General features: G+C 39.5%; 1 protein-coding gene across 1 annotated transcript in view; it reads left to right on the top strand.

Moving 5' to 3' along the window:
- The first annotated feature begins 816 nt into the window (after positions 1-816).
- Positions 817-12,197, top strand: part of LOC306909091 (IQ motif and SEC7 domain-containing protein 2-like) — a 31,559-nt gene continuing 20,178 nt past the window's right edge. Inside the window, exon 1 of the mRNA XM_079482477.1 lies at positions 817-1,344. Within this exon, the coding sequence (XP_079338603.1) occupies positions 1,055-1,344 (290 nt within the window). The 5' untranslated portion in view covers positions 817-1,054. The remainder of the gene's footprint in view (positions 1,345-12,197) is intronic.

Raw genomic sequence — 12,197 nt, 5'->3', positions numbered from 1 at the left:
ATGTGACATGCCATATTTCATTGTCATTTGGAGTAGACATTGGGATCTAACCATTTCCGTTCGCTAGGCAAGACTCACGCGGACTACATTTATAGATAAATAAAACAAAGATTTGCTTACTATGCTTAATTGTAGTGAGCAATACAACACAACCATCACGACGATCAATCAAAGAAACCTATAATTGAAGATCACCAACAACCACAACTGCCAAATGATGTTACTGCCAAATATAACCACCAGAGGTCGCGCATTTGCTCAGGGTCAAATTAGAGGGGTTTGCTACATGAATTAATATATGAAATAGGATAGTAAAACAGAGTAATAACCAGAGTAATAAGTCCTTGGATTTATGGTGCAATTGAATTAAAAGTTAATCAAACTGATTTACAAAACGCTGAAAACGTTGAACTGCAGATCACATAGATAGCAAACACAAATTTTACCATAAAAATTACTTTAAGAAGATCAAGAATTAAGGATTTATAATGATGTGGATTTCCCAGAGCGCAGTCAATATAATCTAACTCTCAGTATGCCAGCACGCACGCGAGGATGCCCAGATGAGACAACGCATCCAAACGAGGGCGTGGCTTAATGGAGTACCTGTTGTATGGACAGGCACTCGGGGTTGGTGTTGACCACCACTGTCATGAAAAACCCCCCACAAAATTTAACAAACCGATTCTGGAATACTCTACACAAATTAATTGAGAACTTGCATTCATTTATTACGGGTTTACGCCAGAATAATTGTGTGTTTTATATGTGAAGTACTTAACAGTGATAAATATGCACGATTTATCAGAGGATTATACGACACAAGCCCTTGACATCCTCCCACTGAAGGGTTAAATGGATTTAGCATCCACGGAGCGGTTTACGGCGGGTTAGTTATTGTGGCGCAGCGCAGAGCCTCTGGACGGCGCGCTGCAGCGGACGAGCGCTCGAGCGCAACTTCAGTACTCCGCGCCGAACGCCGTCAGCAAGCACGAGCGAACGTAAACAATGGCGGAGCGGCTGTGAACCCAGCTCGGCGGATCCAGTTTGACCCATGGATGGGCATTTTGCGTACGTCGACATGGAAAACCCGACCGAAAATCCCAGCAAGGCGGCGGAGTACCTGAAAGAGCTGAATAAAATCATCGAGACCCAGCAGGAGTTGTTGGAGAAGCAGAAGGTTCGGATCGAGGAGCTGCAACAGCAAGTGTCTGATCTGTGTCAGGAGAACGCGTGCTTGAAGGATCAACACCAGAGGCACCTGGCCATCTGCAGACTTGTACAACAACAGGGCAACAGTCACTCCACGCTGGGTGCCATAAAGGAGAATGTGATCCAAGAAAAGTAAGTTCCACCGAGCTGTCACCGCTCGTTTCGCCTGTGATAGGAATTGGATACATATTAAAGATTTGAATAAGTACGTGAGATGTATACGGGGCTTGAACCAGAAGTGTTATTTGTTTGTAACTATAATAAACAGACTTGTTTAGTGGGACGGCTTTTGGGGCGCGCGAGCCGCACCATGTGAGTAAATACGAGCGCTCGATGCCACCGTTATTCATAACCGGGAGCGTTGTGTACCTAAAAGCCATGCCTATACTCAAGTGAATACATGTGATGCTTAGGGAGCTCAGTTTTCACTAAGAAGTAACCCGAATGTTACGGTATTGTTGAAAAATCTTGGGAGGTGCCTGCGTGTGCATCCATAGTTTCTAGGTAAGCTTGCTCGAAAGCACGTTGGCAGCTCAGTAGGCATTTAGACACAATCCATGCTTGTCGATTTGTGGCAGTGCCAAAAGAGTTCAACCCTGAAACATGGCGAAATTATGCTCTTTTTCTCAGTCATGATCCGAATAGAGCATCTTTGATTTCTGCGTTTTAAGCTGCCTATCGATTCTCATGACATCAAAGCACCCATGTCGTACAGCGGCATCTCTTTATATATATATATTTGAAGGCGAGGTTTAATAAACTGACGCCAAAGGACGTTTTGCTCGCGTTTTCAGTCGTTGTGCAAACGTAAGACATGTGTGATGAGTTAATTGTAAACATATGAGCTCGTTCCATTACATGATCTTGACAGATCTATAGGGATTTGTTTGGAATATGACCTTTATAATAGGATCACATCTCAATCGCCTTTCGATGTGAACTGCGAGGTTTGAATTCTTGAAGTCTTTCCCATAGGGCGTCAATAATTGATTTGTATGTCATCGTGTGTGTCTTTATACCCGCTTCACCTTTCTTAGGAATGCGGTCAGTCTGTCAGTACAGGTTGAATTCTGATACCTGTACAGTATTCCTAAACAGCGCCTTTTTACACATCCCCTTTGTAAAGTCATGTGATGCAATTGAAAAGTCACACGCGGTGACGTCACATCGATGGCTTGGAAAATCTCATTATAAGAATTCAAGTGTGTTTTTATGTTATTTGTGAACCTTCATGACAATGCTCAAGTATTTATGGCGGGTTAAAGATTCAGCGGTTAGTATAGCGCATTAGGCTTCCAAAGTGGATTTTTTAGCAAGATACATACTTTTGCTTGTTCAAAGTGTTTATGGAAATCTGGATGAGTCGGGTTCATAACCTCCACACATTTTTAAGACAGAGTTGGATCTGGATTTTGGAACATTATCCCCCACATAAGGACTGGCTGATCAGATGTGTCCCAGGAACGGGGCTGTTGTCTGGGTGGGTGTTGACCCACTAAGGTCCTGTCATACATCATTTAGCCTAAATCCTGTCAATTTTCTGACCTGGCTTGTTTCCTCTTTAAGCTTGACTTCTCTATGCCTGCTTGTATGTCGGTGAAATACTCACACCATTCTTTGGGGCGTCTTTCTAAATATGATTCGCATACCGTTTCAAGACTATATTAGTTGTGTCTGTGATATTCTTAGCAATAGACTGTGTCTCAATTGCAAGCATCCGTTTGATGTGTGCTTTTTTTACTCTCTTTTCGGTGTTAAAAGTGGATCTTAAAGGGACAGTTCACCCACAATTAAATATAATGTCTTTATTTACTCGCCCTTGAGTTGTTCCAAATCTCTATCTATATTTGGAAGAATGCTTATTGGCCACTACTGACTACCATTACATTACAATGGTAGTCATATGTGCTTCGGATCTGTTTGCGTTCCTAAATTCTTCAAACGATCTTTTTTGTGTTAAAAAAATGTACAAAGCAATTTTTCCTACTATGGTAGTCAATGGTGGCTACTACTATGGTGGTCAATGGGGTATATGAATATGGAGTGATGACGTCCTTTCGCTAAAATCTTAGGGAAGAATAGGGAACAATGTCATTTCGCTTCAGGATGTACAGAGGATTACGATCAACAACGTGAGTCTAATTATTTGAACACTTCGCCATACGTCGAATACCAAAGAGGTGAAGCACTCCAGGCTATCCGTTTCAAGGTACATCAACAAATATGAAAAAAGCAAAGTGAACTTTGGCACTTACTAGAGGCATGATCACAGAGGCACTTAACAATGCTGACCCGTAGTGATTTCGGTTTGCCGAAATTTAAATGATTTCTTACTAAACACATCTTGGCGAAAAATCCCCTAAGTGCTTTAAGAGCATAAGTGACCTAGCTGAGATTTTAGCAGAAGTATGTCATTGTCCTGTGTGCATACACCCCATTTGTTACAAGGATTCTTTTAAATATCTGTCTCTGTGTTCATCAGAACAAAGAAATTTAAACAGATTTATACAACTTAAGGGTGAGTAAATGAAGACTGAATTGTCATTTTTGGGTGAACTGTTCCTTTATATCCTTGTAATTTAAAGTACTCTGGGTTGCTGCTTTTTACTTCAAAATTGCTGGAGTGTCAAAACCTGGGTTTTCAAATGTAGTTTTCTGATATACAGCTAAGGTCATTGAGATTTGTGCATTGCTTTGTGGCAAAATAAATGCATACATACAGCACACTCTTCAGACATCAGTAATATGATCAATAGTACATTGTTCTTGCAGCAGATATTGCCTTATGGTTATGGGTAATACAATTTATAAAAGCACTTATGCTTTTCTTGACACAAAGGATAGATTTTTTAAAATTCTTGGTTTAAAAACATACATACTTAAGTCTGTAGTGATCTGGAGGACGACTTGAATGTTGGTGAAATCAAAGCTCACAGCAGCATGTGTTTAGCATGGCTGGGGTTCTTTACACCAGTCAGTAGATTAGACTAGAAAAGGGTCAAGTCGTGACAGGACATTTTTAATCTTGTAGCTCTGGGCATTCTGTTCTCAAGCGTTTCCATATTTTTCCTCTTTACTGGGTGCAAGTACACCATTGAGAGATTTTCAAATGTTTAAATAAAGCAACAGATAGTCACAACGTTATTCTTATGGACTTTGAGCACAAATTCAATACAAGTTATTTTGAATAGAGTGTGTTAGTGCAGGCTACAGTATAAACATTCAATAATTTGTGTGTTGAATTCAGAGAGGGACTGTGTTTGGTATGCATTGTTTCTGTATAATTATGTGTGTAGTTAAAGCTTGTTTTGTTCTGTGGCCAACTGCTGGCCTTCGTATCATGCAGCAATTTGCCATGTCAGCTGCTGGCTTTGTGCTGACCGCAGCAAGCTGGAAATCGAAGCCTTTGCTGAACTGGTCAGTAAAGAAGGTCTTGGTGATCTTTGTATACAAACAAGGAATGATCTCCCTTCTAAAGAATTTAGTTATTCAATAAATATTTGTGTATATTCACAGGGTTAGCTAAAAGTCAAGGGTGTCTTAATAAGCAGACTTTTCATTGTGGTGTGAATATTCCAGGGTTGTTATGTACAGTACTTGTGCATGTTTGTTTCCTCAACTAAGGCTTAAATTTTGTTTACGGTCCCCTTTGTGATAGTAAAAAAGAAAATGATACCAATTTCTTCGTGCCGTGCTTTCCTTAAGGGAAATGTCACACTGTTGCCAAGATTATAACGGGAGACGCAGCTCGAGGGAACTGCAAAGAATCTCATACCGTTCACTATGCAGTATACTAACATCTCTAACTCAAAATCAATGGCTGGCAGACGTATAATAGACCTTTGCCAGAGGTGGTGCATGTCCTTGGCTGAAAAATGCTCCCCGTCCAGTTGCCAGAAGTTTAGTCTGCAAAGCAGTGAAAAAGTAAGATTCCACAGGTCACCTGTATGTGTTTTGAAGACAGTAATTCTAATAATTCTGTAGATACCGCGACGTTGTGCCATAGTGCTTTGTGAGAGGCGTAGCAATGGGTTGCGTGCTCACGTTCATCACCTGCAGCTTATATGACTGCGAATGGCACATCGCCGTGTCCAGCATGATGGATAATTGTTTGTATGAATGGGATGGCAGAGTAGCCCAGGGCGGAAGCGGATTTTTGTTTTTTTTTGTCCGTGAGGGAGTGACATCCATCTCGGATACTGAGGAACAGACTATGATGAAACCCTTGGGTGGCCATGTAACGCTGGCATTTGAATACTAAGTTGAAAGAAGTAAACAAACATGCCACTGAAATATTGAAGGCCTGTGTACGACTGGTGATATTGCTCCCTTGAAAATACTGTGTTGGTTGTGAAAGGGATTATATTAGGATTGCATAGGCTGTGCGACCACAGGTAGTTGAACCACATGTAGACTTAATTGAGAATTTTATTTGGTTGCATTAGTTAGATTGTGAACCGACTGTTTTTAATAATAGGCCCCGGTAGACACATTACTGGTAACCTGCCTTAACTTTTATTAATTGAGACTTTAATATGATATCTCAAGAAAAGGTTGTATCAGGAAAAACAAAAGAATGTAAAACACATTTGAATGAAAAACAGCAAGCTTTCGTCCCCCATAAACGTGACTTAATAGCTGCTGATCTCTGGATATTTGAGGAATATTGCTTTTTATGCTACAATTGCTTATTCCATCGATTTGTTACATGCATCGAGTGGCATGGAATATTGTTTACTGGTGCAAGTAGTTACAAATTATAACTCCTGTCATAAGATCTGCGCTGCCTGAGCTTTGCATTCCAATATTTCGTCCCAGAATTAAAAACCCTTGGAGGTTTGGAAAAGCGAGGAACAGAAAAGAGTGCTGCAGATGGCATACGTTATCGAGATGACAGGGCTTCGAGTTATAATGGTTTTTAATTCACAGCAGGGTAGTGACTCTTGGTTTATTGGGCGTTGTGAAGCCTTTTTACATGTCTGCGTGTGTTGTTGACAATATGCAGATTTTGCAGAATAATTCTTGTACTTATGAATTCTGTAAACAACTGTAAATTTCTTTTTTTGTCTTAATTGGGCTCCTGATTTGTATATTCAATTAACTTCTGCTTAATGTAGATTGTGTAGAGCTCATGATCGTATTTTGAAAGGCATACAGTTTTGCCTGTGTTTTAGTTACAGTATTGTAGTATATTATATTACCCCTATTAAAACTCTGCGGTGGATTATTAAAGCAATGAGAATGAGTGTTATGGCTGCATTTCAGTGCGAATGTTATTTGAACGTATGCATGATGGTAAGTGCAACATAGCTTTAAATTAGCCAAAAACCTGAAAATACCCTTTCATATGCCACATGAACGAGAATCGCATGAATGAGGAGTGTTGTGCAGCTCCACTTGTGGGACGCCTCTCGTCCAATCAGAATCAAGCACCAGAACTGACTGTTGTATCATTTTATTTAATGACCACTAACTTATAACTACTTGTCTGTAATTGACTGTTGTTCCAGGCACTATCTGTTCAAGCTTTATGCCTCCCTTATCACACTGTGTTCTCCTTTGTCTCTCATAATAAAATAATTGAATGTCCAACTCCATTTACTAAGAGTTTGGCAAGTTGTCAAGTAATAACCTGGGTAATGTACAGTCAGCCCATCATTATTGCTAAAACGCCCTTTGCTTTCCAGTGCCATGGTTTTTATAATATTATTTTGCTGTGACGTTTGGCTTATTGTACATATTCCCTTTATTGTAAACTAATGGGTGAACTCTACATAACATCTAAACAATCTTAACATCCTAAATGTTTTCCGTGTGAATTCCGTATAGCTCATTACTAACTCACTGGCTCAGTTTGAACATGTTTTTATAGAGACGAGATGATAGTTTTAGGTTAAGAGAATGTTTTGTGTGGTGACCGCTGCTTTACATCTGTAACAGGATGATGGGAATCCTCAAGGGATACCAGCTGGTTAAATGAAAATCATACAGCCAATGGAACACACTCAGCTCTGCATCTTTAAATGAACGTGTTTCTTTTTGAGAGTAAGAAATCTTTTCTGCTGTATTTTATAACGTATTTACCCAAGCATGAAGGGGAACTGTGTTAGAATTGTGAACATTTAAAGGGACAGTCCCCCCCCCCCCCCCCCCCCCGAAATACACAATTATGTCATAATTTATTCAAACTCATGTTGTTCAATACTTGTGACTTTTTTATATTTTGTGAAATATCTCTGTGGTTTCGTGTCCATACAATAGAAATAAACTGTTGATTGGTTACCAACGTTCTTCAAAATATCGTTTGTGTTCTGCGAAAGAAACAAAGTCATAGAGGTTTGGAAGGACATGAGACTGAGTAAACGATTATATCATGTACATTTCTGAGTGAGCTTTCATTTACATTTATGAATTTGTTGGAAATTCATGACTTTAGGGTTGCTAGCGCTGCGCTCAATTAGCAACATAAACAACACTCAAAGTGCAATTGTGTTGAATTCTGTCTTAACTGAGATTTGTTGTCGTTTCTAACATCTATCCTTGTTTGTCACGACCATTTGTTTTGTGCCCTTGATTCGCGGGCACGTCGAAAGTGCACATTCTCACACTTGGATTTGACAATCATACATTCTCTGCCAACTGTCAATGCAGCGTCCCTTACAACTCTAATTGACAATTGATTCTGCCGTTGATAAGCAGGGCCTCTGAGCTATTAGTCACTGAGGGTCTACAGCATGAGCAAGACCTGACAAAAAGAAGCTTATATTGGATTCTGTCTGAGGGGAGTCCACTGTGAAAACATGGTGCCTTACATGACACTCTGATTGATGGTGATTCTGGTTTGGGAACATGGTCTTGTTGAGACCGACTACACCGACTAAGGAAAGGGAGCTAAATGATAGTCTGCGAATCACTGGATAATCTGGGAATGAAAGGCAATAGCTTACATTTCATTTGTGGCAGGAGAAAGATACAGATATTTCATAATTTAATAATTGATTAGCAATTTGTGAAAATTAAATCCAGTCAGTGAGAACTTGCAGTCATTCGGTTTTATGGCTTAGTTTAACGCTCCATGCCCAATCAAACCAATGGGGAACATTATTGTGGGTAATAAACACATTTTGTCCGAAATTTTGTGACAGTAATTTTGTCCATCCACTTGTCTTTGTTTAGTTGCGGATCAATAGGCTTTTTGCTGAACATCACATGCAGTTAATGGAAAACAAGTCTCATTGCATTCGCTTCAGGTGTGTTGTGTGTGGACATGCCCAGATCGGCCAATGGTCGGTATTGGTCTATAAAAGCCATTTTTCACACTATCGACTATCGTTTTTATTTAAAAAAAAAAAATTCTCACCAACGTTTGAATTTAACAATAGAATAAAACCCCGCAAATAAAAGCTACATAAAAGCACACATAAATACTAGCTAGGTTAACTGATTATCTAAAAAATCCATAGATATCAATCTATAATATCAGTTTCAAAAAACCGGCGGATGTTACTAAAATTTGGGTTTGGCCTGGAAAAATTATAAAACTATAAATATAATAATAATAAATTGAAAAATTAACCTCAGGCACCATGTAGCTTGAAACTTGACTTTATTCTTATATGTCAACATATGTATTGCTTGCTGAATTCTTTGTAAGTCCATTTGGATAAAAGCATCTGCTTAATGACTAAATGTAAATGTCAACAGTACAGCTTTTTCTGAAAAGGGAGGATTATGATTAACGTACAATTGGTATTTTTCAGTTACATTTTTGTAACTTTGTTTGCTAATAAAAACTGTATGTGGGATCGACAATTATTAGGTTGTGTTTCATCTCTTCTAGGTTGGCCCAGCACCACTACATTTGTTTTTAAATAAATAGTGTAAATGACAACCCTGGCCTAGTTCAATTCTATACTAACTGTATATTTCATGTTTGGCAGTAAGTTAGGTTCTGTCACAACATGCTGTAGAGTTCTGCGCCAAATGCGTTGCCAAGTTTTCGTACAGAGCGTAATCTAAAGGTAGGTCCAACATTAGTGAGAATCCATTTTCACCAAAGGCTCAAATGCTAGCTGGCTTTGAATAGATATTAAATATTTGCCCATCAGGCAGTTTTATGTTTACGCCTCAAGTTAGAGTTGATCGGCAATCCATTATCGCGATTATGAGTCCTCTTTCCCAAAACAGTTATGTTACCTGCAGTGCGCGAACCCTTATCACTGTAAAGCACATGCCAGAGGCAGATACGACTGGAGCTTCATATTGGTCCATGCACATGTTTTAATCTGATGTTGAAAAAGCTGAAATTTTCGACCTTATCTAATTTTCAAATGAATGTTCGCATTTCCTTTTGATTAAACTTAAGGATCAGTCTCTTGCCAAATGGATTAGCCTACATTTATGTAATGTATGAATCGTATGAATTATGTTGCTTTAAGCCGAACAGGTACAGTGCAGGAAAAAGTGGAAAAGAAATGACATGGTTCCTTCAGCTCTAACACAGCGACAAGCATATGGGCAGGGTTAGTCATTTATTCACCTTCATGTCATTAAAACCTGTATATGACCTCATCGTCTGTGAAACACAAAAGAATATATTTAGAGAAATGTCTCGGTGGTTTTGTGTCCATTTAATGGAAGTCAATGTGGGCAAATTTTGTTTGGTTACAAGCATTCTTTAAAATCTCTTATTTTTTTGTTCTACAGAAGAAAGACAGTCATAGACATTCGGAATGACATGAGGGTGAATAAAAGGGAATAAAATGGATGAACTATCCCTGTAAAATGTTCTGGTGTCATGAGGCATAAACTCCATTACTACACAAATACTCATTTATAAGAGTTTTCCTCCTCATTCAGGAGCATAATATATTTTTCTCTTCCGTGCAATCTCTCAAGTGAGCGTCTATCAGTAAATTCCTCGCGGAGGCAACATTGGCTCAGGAACGCTGGTGTTTTGAAGCGATTACCGCTCGCTGCAACTTTTGACTTAAATGACAGTGTTCATCTTGGCAGCACTCTTGTGATTTAGTCAGGCACTAGTACAAAGTGAATGCCACATGAAAGATGAATATTAGCAGGAACGTATCGAAAAGACACGTAACCAATTCTTTGTGCTTCTAGGGAATTGCATGAAGCATTAATTCCCCAGCTGAGGTTGAAAATTTACTCTCCTCTAGCACTTAGCTGTATAAATACAGTCTAGTCGAGCTTCGCTTCAACTGGAGTCACTTTGTGATAAGCATGGTGCGCCACAGAGATAGCCGACAGGCTTCTGCTGTTAATAGCCTTTCCCTTTGGGGGTTTTAGGGTTTGTTGAAACACCCGCTGTGTTGGAAATGGACTGTCTTCGTCTAGCTCATGAATGATCAGTCTCACCCTCGTTCGCGGGGTTTGTGAAGCAAGCGATCCATCATGTATGATGGGGAAGACATTTAATAAATACCAAAAAAAGTGTGGAGAGACCAGATCCATTTATATTTCATTTCAGGAGACAGATTATTCATCAACAGCCTGTCTGATGTCCGCTTGTTATGCTTTTATGAACCTTTTTTGTGTCTGTCTATTTATCATTTATCTGTCTGTCTGTCCTTTCATGTATGTACAACCATCTGCCCTATCCATCCATTTATGAGCCTGTATTGTCTATTAATCTCTCCGTCTATCTGTCTATCTATCTACCTATCTGTTTAACTTTCTGTGTATCTTCCTATCTGTCTATCTATCTGTCTATCCGTTTACCAACTTATCAGTCCATCTATCTATCCAGCTATCCATCCATTTAGCCATTTGTCTCTCTATCTATATATCTATCTATCTTTCTGACTGTCTGTCTTTCCATTTATCAACTTATCTGTCTCAACTCAAATGCATTGACATAACGCTTTTATCATTTTCATTGTTACAAAGCAGCTGTTCATGAAACAATAACTATAACCAAAACATTACATTTATAAAAGGAAAAGTAAGAAGAACAAAGTGAATAAATGCACTTTCATTTCACATGCCACGCAAAAAATTAAAAATAAATATGGCAAAGACACACACAACTGTCTATCTGTCTAATCGGTATTCTAACTAGTATCATTATTGCATTTTGACATTAATCCTATACAAACTTTCCGTTAGTTTTAGTGTCCATGAAGGCAACCATGAAGTATGCTTTCGCAGAGTGTAAAAGTTTGATTAATTCACCACCCAGGGTGTGAGTGCACTGTAGTGTTCTTCAGTGCACAGATTGGTCAAAGTGCTCTGGTCCACTCTCACATTCTTTGATAAATGGTTACTTGCTTTCAGCCAAGTAAAGTAGCAGGCCAAACTCCCACAGCACTAAGTTTTCAATGACAGTTTGATTTGAGAGCAGCATCTGTCCGGCGAGCGCAGCGTCAAAATTGTCCGGAACACAGGCCACGGTGCGCTTCTAATCTCTGCATTCAATTTGGCCCCATTACTCCTTGAAGTGGCTGACAGGAGGGGGCAGGGTGCGTGAGAGGAGAGATTTAATCCAGCGCCGGGGAACGTTCTCTAAATCACGGCCTGAGGGAGGGTAGATTAGTCGCCCGATGCACAGCGTGCTCTTGCTCTCTCTCAGGTGAGTGGCTGTGTCATGTTGGAAGACTCCAGCCTTCTAGTTCTCGCTCCCTAATGCTACCTTATTTCTCCGAAGCAATAAGCCACGAAGGCCACGCAAGATTTCTGAGATTTTTGTTTTACTATATGCCTAAGAATTGCTTTTAAACGCAATGTGAACTGTCATTTACAACCCGTTTTATTAGTGCAGTGTGGTCTTTGTCGGAGTGGTAAAGGAATGGGGGAAAAATGTAGGGTGGGATTTGTTTTGAACCTTTGGGAATTCATCGAGTTGCAGTTGGAGATGTGTGTTTTTAATTATTCCCCCAACATGGTACCATGGTACAGTGATGGTATCAGATACCATAGATCTGAATGATATTATTTAATATACCATATTTGCATTCTCCTCCGAG

The sequence above is a fragment of the Barbatula barbatula genome (genome assembly GCF_947034865.1).
Source record: "Barbatula barbatula genome assembly, chromosome: 20".
NCBI classification, from domain to species: domain Eukaryota; kingdom Metazoa; phylum Chordata; class Actinopteri; order Cypriniformes; family Nemacheilidae; genus Barbatula; species Barbatula barbatula.
This window is presented reverse-complemented; position numbering and strand designations above follow the sequence as displayed.